The sequence below is a fragment of the Callospermophilus lateralis genome, chromosome 17 (genome assembly GCF_048772815.1).
Source record: "Callospermophilus lateralis isolate mCalLat2 chromosome 17, mCalLat2.hap1, whole genome shotgun sequence".
In the NCBI taxonomy this organism is placed as follows: Eukaryota; Metazoa; Chordata; class Mammalia; order Rodentia; family Sciuridae; genus Callospermophilus; species Callospermophilus lateralis.
The window spans coordinates 23,503,856-23,525,426 of NC_135321.1; the positions used below are offsets into that span (position 1 = coordinate 23,503,856).

At 44.0% G+C, this 21,571-nt stretch overlaps 1 protein-coding gene across 1 annotated transcript in view; it reads left to right on the forward strand.

Moving 5' to 3' along the window:
- Positions 1 to 3,991: 3,991 nt before the first annotated feature.
- The window catches only part of Myo5b (myosin VB), a 194,017-nt gene continuing 176,437 nt past the window's right edge, over positions 3,992 to 21,571 (forward strand). The window contains exons 1-4 of the mRNA XM_077105607.1: positions 3,992 to 4,009; positions 7,591 to 7,701; positions 17,714 to 17,885; positions 20,631 to 20,775. Of these exons, the coding sequence (XP_076961722.1) occupies positions 3,992 to 4,009; positions 7,591 to 7,701; positions 17,714 to 17,885; positions 20,631 to 20,775 (446 nt within the window). The remainder of the gene's footprint in view (positions 4,010 to 7,590; positions 7,702 to 17,713; positions 17,886 to 20,630; positions 20,776 to 21,571) is intronic.

Genomic DNA, 21,571 nt, shown 5'->3' on the forward strand with positions numbered 1-21,571 from the left:
CAGTGAAGAACATCCAGGGAAAAGGGTAGGTAATAGTAAGTTCTGTCAGCTTTTAATGAGAATGACTGAACAGGGGACACAAAGAACCTTGGCTTGCTGGAGGAGGAGTTAAGTAACTTGGGGAGTGCCTTGGAAGCGTAGGGCGTGCATGTTCCCATGACACTTTGCATGTGGTTCTGTTGATGATCTGGTTATATCTACACCCTCCTAGAGGGAGTTCTTCACATATTATTCCCAGGGCTGAAGATCCTACCAGCTGGCAATAACTGATCACTTACTATGTGCCACAAAAATGCTGTATTTGCGTTTTTGCTCCTAACAACTCTGGTAAGAAGATACTTGCCCCCACTTTTCCAGATAAGGAAGTTGAGCTTCAGAAGCGCAAAACCTCACCTGCCAGCGGGTGTTGGGATGAGCACCTTACACCCGCTCATCTGTCTTCTCTGTCTTCCTTTGGTAGAAGCCCAGCAAGGGAGAAAAGATGACGACTCACCCAGCTGTGGGGGACTTCTCGACTTTGGTCTCAAATTTCGGGGACCATTCATCACTGGGTTCTAGATGTAGTTGATGGATACTGTCTCCAGACGCTAGTAACTGGAGATGTTTGGGGTAGAATCTGTTCAGACGTGGTGAAAGGCCTCACTTTGGCAAAGTAAGTTTAGAAGGCAATGGAATTGACTTCCCACAAGCGCAGTTGGGCATGGTGTTGTCCTACTGGCTACACCGTGGTCATTCCCTGCCAGGCACTGAGCCACTTGAACACTGCTTTTGTTTTGGTGCTGGAATGAAGCTGTACTTGCTTAGTTTGGATCTTTCTTTTCCTACCTCCATGGTACTGTTGGTTTAATAGAAAAAGCTTCAAAATGGACATCGTGACACCAAGTTGAAGACTTATAACAGTTGGCAGGTGTGTTTAAGTGTTCAACTAACTTCCCTAAGAACTAAGCTTGACTCCCCATTTTGAAGGGGGTTGGAGTTCATTTGACCTAGAGGATTTTTAAGTCTCTTGGCACCGAGTTCCCGATGCTCCTCCTTATCCCTTTATATGGTACCTGGGCTTCCAGCTTAGGTTGGGAATGCAGCTTGCAGCCGTCCTGCTAGGTATGATGCTTCCTGCCTCAGATGGCTCTAGGTCCCACCTTTCTCCTCCTGACAACTACTTTTCCCTTGAAACCTGCGTTCTATCCAATTGCTCATTTTTGTGGCGGTGACTTTTGTTGACAGAACATAATGGTCAAACTCGGACGGTCTTGTGTGAAGTTTAGTGGCTTCTATGCTCCTTAAAGGAGGGAAGCTGATTAATTCAACCTTGTATCCTTCCCAGTAGGTTCTAGTAAAATTCCGTGTCCCAAGTGTATGCTTGTTGACTATATTTTCTGTTCTATCAAAAGAAATCTGCCCCATCCACCCCTACCTAGAGCCCCGATTATAATTACAGAACAGGTCTGAGTGCCCCCTAAATTGTGGGCTTTGCTGTAGTGCTGGGGATGCAGCAACGAACAAATTGGAATCGGTATTCCTGCTCCTGGCCCCCTAAACACAGGTAGGAGTGTACAGCCAGATATGGTTAGCCACCAAGTTAGGGTCTTGTTCATTCCTGGGGAACTCTGTCCATATTGCCTTGCTTCACACCCAGGTTTCATTGCACCCCTAATTGTTCAGTCTGACTCACACGTAGTACTGAACATACCTGCTGGCTTACCTGAGTGTGCCATTGCTAATGGGCATTTATAATTTTTTCATGCATATTCACACGACACTATATAAAACACATACTCAGCAGAATCTTGACTGCTCTAAGAATATCAATATTTCTCAGGAGGAATAGACAATGGGAGACTTAGACTGATGTTCCTTCCCCCCACACACTCCGGTTTTGGTAGACTTTACTCTTGGCAACTTGGTTAGTACTTTTAACCCTCAGGTTTCTCCATAAAATAGGGTTGATGACTCAGTTCATCTTAACTTGGTTTTAGTTATGTCAAATATTTTATTCCTTTAAACTTTACTTGTGTTGGTGTAAGGTTACGGAGGCGGCATGAACAATTCCAGAGTGTGAATGTTTCAGATGCCTGTATTTTCCCCCAAGTTCCACCTTGGCTCTAAGTTTCACCAGGAATAGTGGTTTTAATTAGGACAGCACATTGATCACTTGGAAGGTTTTGTTAGAGTGCCCTGATTCTACTCCCAGAGATTTGATCTCTCAGTTGTTGAAATGTGGGACCTGGATGTAGGTGCTTTTGTATTTTAAAGATCTGCAGATAACTCTTATATGCCAGCCAGCATTGAGAACAACTTCTTAGGTTTCTGCAGTGAGGAGGGCCAAATCCAGCTGTTGAATTTGATAGACGTAGCCCAGCTGTTGAATTTGATAGACGTAGCTACCTAAGCACTACGACCTGCAGGATATCAAAAGAATTCCAATACCGTGGATCAACTAGGGCTCATCTTCTCCTAATCCCAGGCCCATCAGCCTCCTGCTTTCTGGACTGTACAACTCATACCATCATCACCTGATGTGCACTGAACTATGGGCTCAATTCTGAGAACACATCATAAGGTTGATATAATTTTTAGTCTGTTGTTCAACTGAGGAAACTGAGGCTGGGACTGCATCAACTTAACCTAATAAGTGAGTAGGATTCTCGCCAAAGGAGTTCTGACCATGGAGCCCACATACAAAACCAGTGCTGGACTGTGTGAAAGTTCGTATAAATGGGTCAGTGAGGTGCTCTTCTGGACACTATGTACATTTTAATGGGGCTCTTAGGAGTGAGTGCTTTAGCTCCTGAAAAGAATCCACAAGCTGGTGGGCACATAATGGGCTGCGGTGACCCTTCAAATCAGCCACTCCACATGCACTACTAGTTCTTAATTTGCTCACACAGGAGACTCATGGGAAGCTTTAAAAACACTGCTGGGTTCCTGCCCTCAGAGCCTGATGCATGGGGTGTTGCCTGGCATGGGAATTGATGAAAGCTCCCCAGGTGGTTCTCAGGTACAGTTTGAGCTTTTGTACGGGAAGCCACTGGCTCCAGCTAACTCTGCAGAGAAATGAATTGTGGGTCTGGAGAACAGCTCAGTCCTAATGAATCTCATGTACATATCTGCCTTCTGTAGCCAAAATATGGGGCTCTTTCCAAAATCACAACTGCCTCTTTGGTGATGAGGTCAGGCTTCCTATTTTGACTTTGGATATGGTAGAACTTAGCATTGTTAAGGGCCAAGAAATCGGATGGCATTGTAATCAGGTTATGTGGGGAGATTTGCCTTCTCAACCGTGTGCTGCCATGGAGTAAGGCTGGTCGAGAGGAGAGTCACGGACAGGAGGAATTCCTGGAAGGTGAAAAGCTATTGAGGGGCAACTCAGAACCTTGGTTGTAGAGAATTTCCATTTGTTTAGGATGATAGCCTTCTATGGAAATATATTGACCTACTCTACGTGGCAGATGACGAGACTCCAACACAGTGACCACAACTGTGTGGCATTTTGGGGGAAATTTGCAGAAGGTAAAAACAAGTGATCTTAGAGTGAACAATTCAGTGGCACTCGGTATGCTCAGTGCTGCACGGGCCATCCCATCTGTAGGCCTGGGCATCTCGTCACCCCAGAGGAGACCCACCCCCTTCCAAATCCTTTTGATCTTGGAAGCTCAGAACTCGTCTGTCTTCCTTCCTGAAGCCATCACGGTTGCACACTGGCCTCTCTTCCCTCCTAGTTTTTTCCTTGGCCATTTATTATGCACTGACTCTCTACCACTCAGGGCTGGATTGCAGGGGCCATGCATCTTGCTCAAGGTGGGACAGTCCAGGGGTGGCCAAGTGGTTGGACGTTGTTTGCAAAGCCAGTATGAAAAATTTGATTATGTTAAACGACCCTTAGCTGTCCTGTAAGTTGCTCATCCTGTGTGGTAAATGTGACATTGGATAAATAGTCCTGCTCAGTAATTCATAAGAGCCTGAGACTGAGAATCTATGGAGGAGGGTAAAAATGAGGAAGGAAGCAGAGGTGAGGCCAGCCATCCTGCATCCTCAAACCAGACTGATGTAAATGCTTTATTTTAACTGTGAGCACCTGTAACTGTAATGTATGTCCACATGTTACTGTGGAGGTTGACATATGTATGACAGCGTCCACACACTTCCAGGTGCCAAGTGGGTACTAGCTTTGAATCTAAAACTGGCTTGATCAGCTCTGTGTATCCTACATCCTTTTAAAAGTTAAAGAAGAAATTGGATGCCCACATGCCCTCTAAGTTGGCATTACCTTGTTGCTTATGCTCTCCCTCCCTCCACTAAGTAGCCGCTGCCCTTCTCCGGAATTGTCCACGTCACCCTGTTAGAGTATATTTTTATGTGAATTATTTACCCAAGTAGATGATACATTCTGAAATTCAGGGGATGCATTTCCATGTTTGTACTGTGATTACATGGTGCTTACCACATGTATTTCTGTGTAAACCATAAGGGCACGCATTCTGTTGATATCCTGTGCTCAGTGAATGTGTAGTGAGCATCACCTCTATGCTAAGGAGGTGCTAGATCTCAAGGATGCAAAGTTGGTCAATAGTATGCCTGAAATTTCACAATAATGATGTGAGACTGTTGTGAGGACAAATGACAGCAAAATCGGATACAGCTAATCAGAGAGGGCCATACTGTGTCAGCTCACTGGGGAGCTGGCTCTGGGGACATGGTGTTCAGTAGATGGTGCTGGACTCTGTGAATAGGGAGGAAAGGACCCTGGCCCTAAACCAGCAAGAATAAGGACAAAAGTCGATAACCTTTCTGTGAAGGGCCAGGTAATGAGTCTATTAGGCTTTGAGCCATAGGAATTTTTTGAACAATATCATTAAAGTCTGAAAGTAGCCATGGATAATGCATAAATGGTTATGGATGTGTTCCAGTTTAACTTTATAGATGACAAAATTTGACTATTTTTTCACATAATGTGAACATTGATCTTTAAAACTTTTAAATGGTTGAAAGAATTAAAAGTTTAATTCATGGGCTATACAAAAGTAGGCCTAGTGCCAAATTTGGCCTGCAGATAGTTTGCTGACCCTTCTAAAAAGGGAAGTGAGCTGGTGCTGCAGGAGCAGACCCGAGTACAGGCATGTGAGTTCTGATGGAGGACAGCACACCTTTCTGAATGGCTGGGTGATGGGTCTAGGTGGAAGCCGAGGTCCTGCACTTCCAACATGCTCCCAGGTGGTAGTGATGCTGAGGTCCTTGCATGGAGCAGAGAGCTAAATAAAGTAGCACTACAGTCCCCCTTGGTGGGACCTAGTGTTGATTAGTTCTGTGGGTGTGGGAAATTCAGAAACTTTCTACCTACCCATGGCTTTTGGTCTACTCAAAGACACTTTTATGTAAGTATAGAGATAAGTTCTCACCCTGGGTGAGTTCAGTTAACAGAGGGAGTCGGGAGTGACTTATTCCCGTTCTGGCTACGATCACCTATGCAGTGAGAGTGTGGCACACAAGTTCCCAGTTGGGCTGGGCCCCTGGCCTCAGTACATCCATTTGCTTCCTGTTGGGATTGCTTTTATTCTTCTTAGTTGTTTCCCTGTCTTGAGCCATTGGGACACCATTTACACTGAGGCTGTTCAGGTAAAATTTCTTGGATGTGCTGACTGGAGGGGAAGTCCCAGGAGTATACCTCAGCATAGTGACTAGAGAACTGTACTGAGGCTGAGGAATAGGACCACTCATCTAAAGCTTAGGGACAGGATCTTGCAGGTCATAGCTGCTGGGTGGATGGTGGCCTCAGACAATGGAGAAGGGATGTTGACAGGTAAGGTTGGAAAATGCTCAAAGTTTACCTTGAAGATTCTTAATACTAAGAAGCTCTCGGGTACTATAACTATACAGATCTTTGTTTCAAAATGTTCTTTCTATAAAGATAGAGTAATATTGTCTTACAAGGCAGGCTCAGGAGGCAGGGCGAAAGTAAACATTCTGTGGATTTCTTTGTGGTATCAGAAATGAATGACTTTGGCTCCCTGCCTGAATTGCGATGTGAAGCATGAAAACTGGTAGATGTTGGCTTTCTCATGGATAAGTTTGATTCTGTTACTGTAGGACTTTCCTGCTTAGTAATGAAATAGAAATTTAGTAGGGGTCAGGGTCTTTTTCTTAAAAAGCCCAGTGACCACCTGGAGAAAAATAATCTTGCAGTGGTTGGGAGGAGGCAGGACCCAAGTGAAGCCAGCTGTCTGTTCACGTGCAGGCAGCTGCCTGGCCACAGGGCTTGGAGTTGTCGCTCCACTCGTGAGGTGTGGACTGTGCTGACCCAGGCACACATTCTGGCTGACCTGCTAGTTAAGAGCCACTTGTTTCTGGTTTTCTAAGAATATTCTGTGGCAAGAAAACTACGCCTGCATGTGCATAGTTTCTGAAGCAAAGAGGCCCCATGGAAACTGCTTACCTATTCGGAGAACTTGAATCAGTCTGGCAGCTGCGAGGAGGGTGGGGTTAGGGGTGACACCAGTAGATCAAGATGCTACCATTTAGTGCAACATGTGGTGTTCTCGGGAGCTTTTGTTACTCCTGGTGAATTGGTCTGACCAGGACTGATGTTCTTGAAGCCAGGTGATTTATTTATTTTAATTTGTTACATATGATGCAATTCAATGCATATTACGCTTACAGAGCACAATTCTTCACAGTTCTTCTCTGGTTGTACACAAAGTAGTCACACCATACGTGTCTTCATATGTGTACTTTGGAATGAGATGAACATCATTACCCTGTCTTTGCTACCCCCTAACCCCCCACTCTTCTTCTCCCTCCCCTTTGCTCTATCTAAAGTTCACCTATTCCTCCCATGCTCCCCCCCCCGCCCCCATCCCCATTATGAGTCAGTATCCTCATGTCAGAAAACATTCGGCCTTTAGTTTGTTGGGATTGGCTTATTTCACTTAGCATTAGTCTCCAACTCCATCCATTTACCTGCAAATGCCATGATTTTATTCTTATTGTTGAGTAATATTCCATTGTGTGTGTGTACCAGTTTCCCTATCCATTCACCTACTGAAGGGCATCTGGGTTGATTCCACAATTTACCTATTGTGAATTGTGCTTCTGTAAACATTGATATGAAGCCGGGTGATTCTATGAGCAGCCGGGGCTGAGGATGCCAAGTTGAGACTCATCGGGCAAGTCACTGGAGTTTGCTCCAGGTGTCACCACTTTCCTGGAAGGGCCGTGTTGTCTCCTGCCAGGGGCTGGCCAGGTTAAACAAGGTTAGGATAGTGTGTGGGGTAGGTCGAATGAGGATTTTGGGGCATGTTTGTGGCTTATACAATGCAAAAATCAAAGTGGCAACTTGGGATGCTGAAGCGTGTTTTGGTTGACCTGTTGTTCGGGAAAGTGGCTTTATCCCTGAATGCAGAATATCGGCTAGGTTTCCCAAATGGGAATTTGTGGATTTCTTTGTAATATCCGTTCTGTGGACTTCTTTGTAATATCAGAAATGAATGATAGATGGCTTTAGAAGATCTAGTGACCCCTCCTGGATAATGACACATGTTTAGGACCCTGCATACTTCACCTTGTATCTGAACTTCTTCCACTCTCGTCTTTCAGTACACAAGGGTCTGGATCCCTGACCCGGATGAAGTGTGGCGCTCAGCAGAATTAACCAAGGACTACAAAGAGGGCGAGAAGAGCCTCCAGCTCAAACTGGAAGATGAGACTGTAAGTCCCGGCGCTGGGTGTGGGAAGCCAAGGCCTGTGCTCATAAGGACTTGGTGGTACCTTGTGGGCTTGGCTTTCTCCTGGCCATTGGAGCTTCTGAGCCCTTGGATTCGTTCTGTCGATGGCAATGCATCTCAAAGTCCTAACCCCGAGGCTGCCCTGGGCGTGTCACATAAGTGCCCATTGGGGTTAATAGCTATGAGCACCTGTGGCTGGGGCAAGCATCTTAAGTGGAGTGAGGGCAATGGAGGCCTCTCTGTGGGGAGGAGAGAAGAGGACTATCACGAGGGCCATTGCAGGTAAGGTGGCAGGAGTGTGGGTTGCAGTGCAGTCTGCCTGGGTGGCTTCAGCCTCAGCCATCGCTGGCTTTGTGATCCTGGACATGCTGGCAGTTCTGTGCCTATTCGCCCTGGAGAACAGGATGATGGTTTGTCTAGAGCCAGTTCTGAGAATAACATGGGGTAAGATGTAACAGGTACTTGAGGGTAGTGCCTGGCAGGAAGGTCTCCATATGTGTTGGATGCTTTGTTTTGATTAATTTTTAGGTGGCTGTCATCAAAAGGAGATGGAGGTATTAACTCTAAAGCTCTCCTCCTGAAAGCTTCCATTCAGTCTCCTTTTCCAGGAGCCATTGGCTACCTCTGATACGTGGATTCCACACATATCAGTGTTCAGAATGAGCACTGGGGCCAGGCAGGTGCATGGGGGGACGGTTGTGACCCCACGTTTTGGGGATCACAGTGCTGGAGGTGACAGTGAACACACAATAGAGGTGAGGCAGAGATGCAGTAGGTATGGGAGGGAGGCTTAGCCAGCTGGGGTGAAGGTGCTCAGAGGTCCAGCTTCTTGAGGGCTACAGAAGGAGCCACTGGAGAGTTGGGGTGTGCAGGCTGGGAGGAGAGTGTGCCACAGAGCAGTGGGGTGTGCCAAATTCCTAAGAACTAAGTTCACTTTGGATGTGTGCAAGGGAAGGAAAGGAAGTCAGTGCCTCTAGGACCCAGTGGGTAAAGGGGACAAGTAGCATCAGACTGAGGATAGAGGAGCAGTTCATGCAGCGTGTACAATGGCGGGGACCAGGAGAGAAACCGATTGTTAGCAAAGGTGCAGGGAGAGTCGAGATTGTTTTCTGGGGTGGATTCCTTGGGCTCAGGGTGGGCATTGCTTGTAGGCAAGGTTTGGATTGGTGTGATCAGTGCCTCTCTAAACTCCAACAGCATTAGAAAGTCTGAACCATGTCCTGGAGCCTGGGTTATTTACTGTTGCTGTTTGTCATTCTTTCAAGCTCTTCGGTCTTGCCCACCTTACTAGATGGTTAGTGATGAACCTGCTTATTGAACAGTGTCCCATCTTGAACATTCTCCTACTGCTGTTTTGTGTCAATATAATTGGGTGTTACTTAGTAAAACTAGGGCAGAACAGTGAGTTGGTTAGGAAGTATCAACACCAAGGTCCCCCACCCACACCTTGCTCTTGCTGACAGGCAGGCTTTGCTAGCCCCCTCCAAGTTTTTCAGGTGAGAATCAACTCCCAGCAGATGGAATCCTGTTTACCATGTTGAAAAACTTCCCACCCTCTGCCTGAAACAAAATGAGTCCACCCACATGGATAGTGTCTTCTACTGCAACAGATTTGATTTCAGTTGATGTTTTCAAGTGGGTGGGTGTTTTTAAAAGTTGTACGGAGGTAGTGAGGAATGATCTGCTGTGTTGCTAAAACAGAGCAGATGCTTGCCTCTCCGCTGCACTTGGATTTGGCCCTGCATGACTAATCTTGGCCGCTGTCCAGGGTCCATCTCTTCCCTCTCTGGCTTTGAGGCTGGTCAGTGTGGAATTGACAGGAAGCCTGGGGCTGAAAATAAGTAGTGCTCCAGAAATAATGGGCTCTGAGTGTCTGAGTCTGTCCAGGTTACTCATGGGCTGCCCTAACTGGCTCTAGGTGTCATTGGGAGTGACCCAGGTGCTGTGCACCAGAAGGAGTCCAGAGCAGCATGACTGGGTGAGCATTTGAAGCACGCCCCCCTCTGAAGCTGGAACCATTCTCTAACACCAAGCTGGTGGAATAGCCACTTCAGTCTTTGCCCCTAACCCCCAAAGGCCAAAGCCTTTCATTGCTGAAGCAAAGAGTTAAAATCAGATTCTCTGCAAGAAAGTTTTCCTAACTCTAGCCTTAGGGCAGGACCTTACTGCCAATCTGTCCCCTCCACTTTCAAGGGGTATGTGGGCTGCTCACTGTTCCAAGATGATTTCCCCCACTTTTGATCCTTCATGATTGCCATAATAAAAACGTACTTAACATAAAACTTACCATGTTAACCATTAAGTGTATAGTTGAGGGACATGCACAATGTTGTGCAGCCATCCCACAATCCTTCTCCAGATTCTTTCATCTTGCAAAACAAACTGTCCTCATTCAATGCTAACTTGTCAATCTCCCTATTCTTGGCTGCAGTCCCTGGAAGCCACCATTCTGCTCCCGATGACTTGAACTACTGAGTGCTTTGTACATAGAACAAGCCTATTTTGAGACTACTATCTTGCATATAGTACAGGATGTTTTATACTATAGCCAGTAAGATGGTAACCTATTGGGGATAAGGATGGGCCTCTACCTTTTCCTCCCCGAGCTGTGATGGTGTGAGCTAGTCCTACGCCTGAGATTCTGCTGCTAAAATGGATCTGATATGTCAGCAGATGCTCACCTTGGAGACGTGTGGTGTCCTGACACCTGGCTGGTAGTGGAGCCCTGTGTAGGTCAGCTCTCTCCTGGCCCCACCTCCCTCACAAGCAGCTCCCTGCCCTCTAGTGGCTGGGAAAACTCTCCCCCATCTCCATGATTTACTTCTAAAATTGCTTTCACCTGACTTAAATCTCTAGGTATACATGACAGTGTATTTTGACATAGGATGTTATACACCATGTATGTATACTAACTAGAATTTCATTCTTAAAGTTCTTTTTAGAGGGGGTAGGGATGTGGCTCAAGTGGTAGTGCACTCGCCTGGCATGTGTGAGGCACTGGGTTCAATCCTCAGCACCACATAAAAATAAGATTGTGTCCACCTAAAACTAAAAATATTTTTTGAAAAATTATTTTTAGATATACATGCCAGTATATGTTGACATACTATTATGCATACCTGGAGTATAACTTCCCATTCTTACGGTTGTGCCTGATGTGGAATTACACTGGTTGTGTACTCATATGTGAACATAGGAAAGACAAATATAACTAATTTTACTGTCTTTCCTCATCCCATACCTCTCCTTTCATTCCCATTTGTTTAATCCTGTGAACTTCTATTCTTCTCTCCCACTCCCTTATGAGTTTCACATAACAGAATATTTGGCCTTTGGTTTTTGGGGATTCTTATTTCAGTTAGCATGATAGTTTCTAGTTCCATCTGTTTACTGGCAAATGACAAAATTTCATCCTTAAAAATATTTTTAATTGTAGAGGGCCACACAATACTTTGTTTATTAATTTGTTATGTGGTGCTGAGAATCAAACCAGTGCCTCACATATGCTAGGCAAGCACGCTGCCACTGAGCTATAGCCCCAGCTTCCCAAATCTCATTCTTATTGGTTGAGTTATTCCACTAGGTATAGATACATTTATCCATTCACCTACTGAAGGGCAACTAGGTTGGTTCCATAGCTTGGGTTATTGTGAATTAAGCTGCTATAAACAAAGGTTGGCGAGGAAATGGTGAGAGACTCCTACATTGCTGATGGGACTGCACATGGTGCAACCACTGGAAAGCAGTGTGGAGATGCATCGGGAAACTTGGAATGGAACCACCATTTGACCCAGTTATCCCACTCCTCAGTATATACCCAAAGGACTGAAAATGGGCACACTACAGTGATGCAGTCACCTGAGTTTGTGACCTTGATGGTCCCTCTTAGTGCAAAACCCTGACTGCTTCTTCTCAGAACTCGGGAGCAGTCAGGATTTGAGAGGAAGCAAGAAACAGATGAGCTTTACAGAGAGGAATGTCCTCCACCTGTGCCTTGGTGTAGCCAAGCCTGCTTTGCTTGACATTTGTGGGATTGGGCAAGAATGCAAGTCTTCATCTCTTTGATACTTAGACATTTTGATTAAAAATATTCGGAAATCAATAAATGTTATTCACCACATCAATAGGCTTAAAAATAAGAACCATATGATCATCTCGATAGATGCAGAAAAAGCATTCGACAAAGTACAGCATCCCTTTATGTTCAAAACTCTAGAAAAACTAGGGATAACAGGAACATACCTCAATATTGTAAAAGCAATCTATGCTAAGCCTCAGGCTAGCATCATTCTGAATGGAGAAAAACTGAAGGCATTCCCTCTAAAATCTGGAACAAGACAGGGATGCCCTCTCTCACCACTTCTGTTCAACATAGTTCTCGAATCACTGGCCAGAGCAATTAGACGAAAGAAATTAAAGGCATAAAAATAGGAAAAGAAGAACTTACATTATCACTATTTGCAGATGACACAATTCTATACCTAGCAGACCCAAAAGGGTCTACAAAGAAACTATTAGAGCTAATAAATGAATTCAGCAAAGTGGCAGGATATAAAATCAACACGCATAAATCAAAGGCATTCCTGTATATAAGCGACAAATCCTCTGAAATGGAAATGAGGACAACCACTCCATTCACAATATCCTCAAAAAAAAAAAAAAAAATACTTGGGAACCAACCTAACAAAAGAGGTGAAAGACTTATACAATGAAAACTACAGAGAGAAATAGAAGATCTTAGAAGATGGAAAAACATACCCTGTTCATGGATAGGTAGAACTAACATCAAAATGGCAATATTACCAAAAGTTCTCTATAGGTTTAATGCAATGCCAATCAAAATCCCAATGGCATTTCTTGTAGAAATAGAGAAAGCAATCATGAAATTCATATGGAAAAATAAAAGACCCAGAATAGTAAAAACAATGCTAAGCAGGAAGTGTGAATCAGGCGGTATAGCGATATCAGACTTCAAACTATACTACAGAGCAATAGTAACAAAAACAGCATGGTACTGGTACCAAAACAGGCGGGTGGACCAATGGTACAGAATAGAGGACACAGAAACCAATCCACAAAACTACAACTATCTTATATTCGATAAAGGGGCTAAAAGCATGCAATGGAGGAAGGATAGCATCTTCAACAAATGGTGCTGGGAAAACTGGAAATCCATATGCAACAAAATGAAACTGAATCCCTTTCTCTCGCCATGCACAAAAGTTAACTCAAAGTGGATCAAGGAACTGGATATCAAATCAGAGACACGGCGTCTGATAGAAGAAAAAGTTGGCTACGATCTACATATTGTGGGGTCGGGCTCCAAATTCCTCAATAGGACACCCATAGCACAAGAGTTAATAACTAGAATCAACAAATGGGACTTACTCAAACCAAAAAGTTTTTTCTCAGCAAAAGAAACAATAAGAGAGGTAAATAGGGAGCCTACATCCTGGGAACAAATCTTTACTCCTCACACTTCAGATAGAGCCCTAATATCCAGAATATACAAAGAACTCAAAAAATTAGACAATAAGATAACAAATAACCCAATCAACAAATGGGCCAAGGACCTGAACAGACATTTCTCAGAGGAGGACATACAATCAATCAACAAGTACATGAAAAAAATGCTCACCATCTCTAGCAGTCAGAGAAATGTAAATCAAAACCACCCTAAGATACCATCTCACTCCAGTAAGATTGGCAGCCATTAGGAAGTCAAACAAGTGCTGGCGAGGATGTGGGGAAAAGGGTACACTTGTACATTGCTGGTGGGACTGCAAATTGGTGCGGCCAATTTGGAAAGCAGTATGGAGATTTCTTGGAAAGCTGGGAATGGAACCACCATTTGACCCAGCTATTCCCCTTCTCGGTCTATTCCCTAAAGACCTAAAAAGAGCATACTACAGGGACACTGCTACATCCATGTTCATAGCAGCACAATTCACAATAGCAAGACTGTGGAACCAACCTAGATGCCCTTCAATAGACGAATGGATGAAAAAAAATGTGGCATTTATACACAATGGAGTATTACTCTGCATTAAAAAACGACAAAATCATAGAATTTGCAGGGAAATGGATGGCATTAGAGCAGATTATGCTAAGTGAAGCTAGCCAATCCCTTAAAAACAAATGCCAAATGTCGTCTTTGATATAAGGAGAGTAACTAAGAACAGAGTAGGGAGGAAGAGCATGAGAAGATTAACATTAAACAGGGATGAGAGGTGGGAGGGAAAGGGAGAGAGAAGGGAAATTGCATGTAAATGGAAGGAGACCCTCGGGTGTACAAAATTACATATAAGAGGAAGTGAGGGGAAAGGGAAAAAATATAAGGGGGAGAAATGAATTACAGTAGAGGGAGTAGAGAGAGAAGAGGGGAAGGGGGATAGTAGAGGATAGGAAAGGCAGCAGAATACAACAGACACTAGTATGGCAATATGTGAATCAATGGATGTGTAACTGATGTGATTCTGCAATCTGTATACGGGATAAAAATGGGAGTTCATATCCCACTTGAATCAAAGTGTGAAATATGATATGTCAAGAACTATGTAATGTTTTGAACAACCTACAATAAAAATTTAAAAAATAATAATTTGAAAGATTAAAAAACAACAGGTATTTGCAGCTGTACTCTCTACCCAGCTGCCAGTGCAAGGGCCAGCACCTCTGCTTTGGGCATGCTGCCCCTGTGCTTTTGTAGAACACGAGAGTGACAGGTCTCTGTGGCATTGCTCCTCTCCCAGGTTGTAGCGGTCAGATACTCAGTGAGCATCTCTGACGCCACGATGAGCAGTGAAGTGGCAGTGTTCGGTTCAGATCCCGTCAACAACAAAACACTTTGTTCTTAAGCACCCCCCCTTCCCTCTGGACATACAGAAATCTGTGGCTTGGAATGCTGAGCTGGCAGCTCCCCCCTCTTTTCTGCTGCTCTAGGCATTTTTGCTCCTGATCAGCTCTACTGTAACCAATATCACTAGCTCATTTGTGAATGTGTTTGCCCCATTGCATACACTTCTCTATCTGCGTGCTTGCAGGGAGTCTTCGAGAGGGGAGTCATTCTGGGGATGCTGCTGTTCCTGCCTCGGGATGTAGAGATGTGGGCTGAGGTGTCCTTCAGACTTGCAGTTCCACCTGCAGCTGTTGCTGCATCTTGAGGTAGGGGTACAGGAAGGTGCAAAGCATCCCTCTGGATGTCTTTAGAATGGCTCAGGGAGGGTGGTCCAGCAGAGTCCCAATGATGCCACTGACCAAGCAGATGAAGAAAGTGACTAACGGTTGGGATCCTAAACGTTCCATAAAGGCCCATGTGCTGAAGGCTTTGTCACCAGCCATGGTACTGTTGGGAGAAACACTGATGTAGGGGCTCCAGTGGCAGGAAGTTGGGTCTTTGTGCCCTTGAACCAAGTCCTGGGATCTGGACTGCTCCTGATTTCTGGCTCTGAGGTGAGGAGCTTGCTCCACCAGGCTCTTCTGCCATGAATTCCTACATTACCCTGAGTCCAAAAGCAATGGAGTCGAGCAGCTGTGGACTGAAACGGCCACAATACGCCTTTGTTCCTCACAAGTTGACTATCTGAGGTATTTAATAACAGTAATGGAAGTCTCACTAGCACAGCCACCAACTCCAGAATTTGTGATGAACTAAAAATCAACCTTCAAAGCTCCATTTTCTCCCTGTTCCCACCTTCTGGAATTTTTTTTCGGCATCTTCATGATAGTTTACTAGTTTCCTGAATAGAGAAAGCGTAAATGGAACTCTCCACAGAAAAGGCCCTCAATTAATATTAAAGGGGAGAGAACGACAGGACACACTAAAGAGGAGAAAACTGGGTAACAATGTTATGGGGACATTATTCCAGACAGACTGTTGTCTTTCGTTTTATGAAAATGCTTTATTTAACTTGGCATAACACTCTGGGTAACTAGCTGACAAACGGGTCCATCACATTTCACCTTCATTCTTTATAACTCTACTATAAAGATCGCTCATAAGATGAATTTGTTCGGACAACAGTCTGAGTACCTGCTGCCCTGCAGATAGGTGGGACGAGTCTGTATCCACATGACATCTGCCTGTTGCCACACACATCCTGTGAGTCTCATTTTTAAGCATGATTATCTGGTAATAGTAATGCTGAATTATTTTATTTGCATCTCTTTGGTTACTGGCCACAGTGAGCAGCTTTTCATGTCATTTATTTTGTGATTTTGTTTTGTGTGCCTCACTTTAGATAGTGCGCTTGCTTTTTTAAAAACTGGGTAATAGTATGAATTCTGCTGGGTTCATTCCCTTCTCCAGTTGGACTTTGCAGATGGTGTTTTATGATAAATCTTAAAGTCCTATGTTGTAGTTGAATTCATGAATATTTTCCTACATGTTTTTGGCTTTTGCATCATCCTTCAAAAGTCCTTCTTGCCAAAACCTAAATATTTGCTCATTTTTCTCGTTAGGCTTTAATTTGTTCCGTTTTTATTTTGGTCTGAGCCAGAGTGGAACTTCTCTCTTAAATAAAGGGCTAGTTTACCCCAGCACATTCACTCCTTTTACTCATTGACTTGCAATCTTAACATGTTCAGATTTTTCCATAAATAGCTTGCAGTTACTTCTAGATTGGTCATATCATTCATCTACTTATTTAGCACCTATCACCATAGGACTTTAATTGGTGACTTCATAACGTACCTTGAGTTGGTAGTATGAGGGCCTCTAAAAGTGGGCCATAAGGAGTGCTGATATTTATGTTCTCTTAAATTTGGCTCTTATCCTAGCAAATTAAGTCTGTTCATAGAATTTATCTAAAACATTTATATAGAGTAGTGATTCTGAACAATAGTATCCACAGGCTATCTATATCAAAAGTACTGGGGATGTTAGATTTTAGATCTCTGGGCCCTACTGGAGCATTCACAGAATGTTAAGATGGACTCAGGGAGTTGTCTTCGTGAGCTCCCCAGATGATTCTCAAGAACACCAAGAGACATCCAACACGTAAAATGTGAGCAGCATCTAGATCTTGATGTTCAAATGTTTAAAAATGGGACTACCATCTTTTAAAAATCACATCTACATATGTAAATACAGAATTATAATTTTTTTCTCCAAACTTCGAGCATGTATGTAGTTCCAATACTGCACCAAACAAGAATACAAGGCTAACTTGTTACACTTCAGATTTGACTTAAAATACATGATCCTGCTCCCTGGTTGCACATATATATCCCAAGTTGTTACTGTACTTCAGGTCAGAGCAAAATGGTTGCCCTAGAGGTGCCCCAAGTTAGATTGTGGAGCAACCTATGTGCACATGGTGCAACTTGAGGCCCTTGACAGAGCTGCAAGATAATCCAAATACAAAGAGTGTGGGTTGGGAGACCGTTAAGGGACGTCACAATAATTGTGACCAATCAAGGAAGGTCTTCTGGAGGGGGGGGAATGAGTAATCTGTGACAACTAGAATTAAAGACACTGGGAGTGTTTGATTCTTTAAGATGCAGTAGTATGCTCTTAAATCTGGTTAAACTCCCTAAATTTCTTGTGCCTAGTCTTCTGTGCTATAAACACAAGCTAAATGCTTCAAAATTCAAGGTATCCTGAGAATAAATAATCAACAAATTTTGTACCAGGAAATGGAATTACAGGTATTTTGTTCAGTTTGTCTTTTGTGTTCTTTTATTTATTTATTTTCTGTTGTATTGCTAATTGAAACCAGTGGTTAATGCATGCTAGGTCAGCACTGTGCCGCTGAGCCTTCTAAAAATATTTGAAATGGGGTCTCACTAAGTTGCCCAAGCTGGCCTCAAACTTGAGATCCCCCCCATCTCAGCCTCCTGAGTAGCTGGGATTATAGGCACAGGACAAGCTCACCTTTAAAATATTTATTACCTATGCTCCCCTGAAGAACAGTGATCCACGTCAAGACAGGACTTGGAATACAGCTAAAGGCTTTATAACTGCCTTTCTGTGCCTACTGCTTGTGTTTCTTTAGGTTCGGGAATATCCAGTTGACTCCCAGAACAACCAGCTACCCTTCTTACGGAATCCGGATATCTTGGTGGGAGAAAATGACCTCACTGCCCTTAGCTATCTCCATGAGCCTGCAGTTTTGCATAATCTGAAGGTCCGTTTCCTGGAGTCCAACCACATTTACACTTACTGTGGTAAGTGGGGCATCTATTGGCTGTGCATATTTGGGAGTGCCTATAATCATTAGATTTAACTATGTTCAATTGGTTAAGAACCCTGATTTTTTACATGCACCTTTCACCTTGGCCTTTGGAAAGGTTTGTAATCAGTGCATGTGGCTAAATTTGGCTGCCCTAGTCTCTGTGGGATGACTGATGCTCAACTAAAGAAAACCCATAGCCTGCAGGATGGGTGGTTTGTTTTTTGGTCTTGGGGACTGAATCCAGGGGCTGTAAACCCCTGAGCCACATCCCCATCCTTTTTATATATATTAGAGACGGGGTCTTGCTGAGTTGCTTAGGGCCTTGCTAAGTTGATGAGGCTGGCTTTGAACTCGTGATCCTCCTGCATCAGTCTCCTGAGTTCCTAGGATTATAGGCTTGGGCCACAGCATCCAGTGGGGTGGCCAGTTTAGAAGACATAAGTCTGCTCTGGTGTGCTGGCTCATGCACATTCCCTCGCCACCCAGCACACAGCTAGAGGTGTGTGCCTGTCTTGTGCTTTCCAGTCAAAAGTTCTGCCTTTCTCACTTTGTCACTTGCCTGTGTATCAACGCGATGCTTGATGAATATTGAGCAAGCAAAATCCATAACAGATGCATAAAACAGAGTCCTGAAATTGTCATGTTTTTCTTGAAATTTCTTTTTCCTGTATTTCAAATGTTTGTTTTTCCCCCCTTCTCCTTTGAATATTGGTAGGTGATATGGCAAAAATAAGACCCTGTTAATTGAGAAGCAGATAACTTGAGGGTCAGGCTGGGGAGTGAGCCAGGGTGCTTCTGCGGGAGTTGTCCTGGTTGTGCAGGAAAGCCCTGGTCACGTTCGGGATCACAGTGATGCATCAGCTGTCGGGATTTTTTTTTTTTAATAATTTTGTTTAGTTGTAGATAGACACAGTACCTTTATTTTATTTTTAACGTGGTACTGAGGATTGAACCCAGTGCCTCCCTCGTGCTAGGTGAGTGCTCTACCACTGAGCCATAACCCCAGCCTAGGGTCTTTTTACTTTCCTGTTCTACTTGGGTTTGGAAGTGGTGGCTCAGTGAGGAGGTCAGGGGAGCTGTTCTGCTAGATTGCAGTGCTTGGGAGGTGTGGTTTCCCAAAAGCTCCTTCCTCCTGCCTGTTAGTGGGAGTTTGAAAGATGTGATCAGTCATCGGAACTTTCAGTAAGCCCTCCCATAAGATGATTGAGGAAACTCTTTTAGGAAACACGGCTCAGTGGCCATCTCCTTCCAATTTAAGGACTCCATCTGAGTCTCCCGAGTGTCCACATTTATCCAAACATGCTTTGGCTCCTCCAGGTTCTGCCGTGTTAGAGGGAACACTCAGATCAGTCCCCTGTTAATCATGTTTACCTTTAGCACATCCCGGGTGAGTGCAGTCAGTATTCCCAATTCATAGTTGAAGCAACCCAGGCATTGAAAGGCTGAACAGCTGCTCAAATCACACTGTAATTGATCCAGTAGTAGACCTGACGATATGTAAAACATACTTCCTATCCATAAGTTGTTTGTATTTTAGGTAAGATAACTCATACACAAATGAGAAATCCATTCCTTGTCAGCTTTCAATTCTTGCATGGGGTTAGCAGTATGGAGATTCCTGGGAAAGCTGGGAATGAAACCACCATTTGACCCAGCCATTGCCCTTCTCGGACTATTCCCTGAAGACCTTAAAAGAGCGTACTACAGAGATACTGCCACATCGATGTTCATAGCAGCACAATTCACAATTGCTAGACTGGAACCAATCCAGATGCCCTTCAATAGATGAATGGATAAAAAAAAAAAAAAAAACTGTGGCATTTATACACCATGGAGTATTACGCAGCACTAAAAAATGACAAAATCATGGAATTTGCAGGGAAATGGATGGCATTAGAGCAGGTTATACTAAGTGAAGCTAGCCAATCCCTAAAAAACAAATACCAAATGTCTTCTTTGATATAAGGAGAGCAACTAAGAACAGAGCAGGGAGAAAGAGCAGGAAGAAAAGATTAACATTAAACAGAGACATGAGGTGGGAGGGAAAGGGAGAAAAAAGGGAAATTGCATGGAAATGGAAGGAGACCCTCAATGTTATACAAAATTACATATAAGAGGTTGTGAGGGGAAGGGGAAAATAAACAAGGAGGGAAATGAATTACAGTAGATGGGGTAGAGAGAAGAGGGGAGGGGAGGGGGATAGTAGAGGATAGGAAAGGTAGCAGAATACAACAGTTACTAATAGGGCATTATGCAAAAATGTGGATGTGTAACCGATGTGATTCTGCAATCTGTATTTGGGGTAAAAATGGGAGTTCATAATCCACTTGAATCTAATGTATGAAATATGATATGTCAAGAGATTTGTAATATTTTGAACAACCAATAAAACAAAAACAACAAAAAAATCTCGCTAATACCTATTGGCAGGTTTAAACATCTTCTTCCCTCTAATCTTGCAGCACTGCACATGTCTGTTTTATGAACTTAGTTTGTGGAGCATTTGTTATCATGTGGGTATTGCCATACGCTAAGGCTGCAGGGTAGCTGGACCCTCAGCCTATCTGCATTGTTTACACCAGGGCCTGGCACAAAAGCACACATCTGTCTTAAGTGGAGTTGTTGCAATTGATGCTCTTATGCCCTCATGCTTCAGGTTCCGTGTCTGAACAGGTGCTTGAGTCTGATGCCCCGAGACAGCTGAGCTGCCAGACTCTGACCCCCTGTCTCTTTGCAGGCATTGTGCTTGTTGCCATCAACCCTTATGAACAGTTGCCAATCTACGGACAAGATGTCATCTATGCCTACAGCGGTCAGAACATGGGTGACATGGATCCCCACATCTTTGCAGTGGCAGAAGAAGCCTACAAGCAGATGGCCAGGTGAGGATAACTCGGCACAGACATTCTCCTTGGGAATCGGGAGAGGAAGGAGAGTTGCTGTTTGTTTCCTGCTGAGGCTCACAGTGCAGTGGTGAGACTGGGATTGAAGGAACACCTTGAGAAAAGACTCATTCTGATTCCCACTTCATTCTCTCACTTGATTATCTTACTCTTACGAACTGAGAGCAGAGGCTCCTTAGCTTACTTGATTCTTTTGAGAAAGAGAATACAGTCCTTACATTTCATCTTGACTTTCTGGTGCTCTTTCCTCCCCTGCTGTAGTGGAATCATTTTGAGCACCTCTGTGAGCTCTACGTCCAGCCTGCTCTACACCTTCTTACTGCAGGATCCTTTGTGAGGGAGGACAACTCCTTGGCAACTTCTTGAGGGTGGAGGTGAAAACTCTGAGTCAGCAGCCTGGAAGCAGAATTCTGATTGAAGCCCCTGAGTAGATCTTCTCAGTGTTTCTCTAGCCATGAAAGATGGGTGCAGGTCTGTCTCATTAGAAAAAGGGGCTTGGTGATGGTCTCAAGTTGTTGCATCCTATCAGGAGAGATCTATTTTTTGGGGGGAAATTCATATCCCAGTTAATACTAAAATGTTGGATTCTTTCAGACAGTTCTTGCCATCTCTAGAGAGTGTTCTAATGGACCTTGGAACATTCACACCAAAGTCCTTTGGCAGTTGGACCATATATACTAACAAGGAGGATGAGTGATCTCTTTGTAGGGAGGGATTCTAATTTTTAGGCCAATAAAACTATGAAGGAAGACTTCTGTAGACTACTGACCTATGA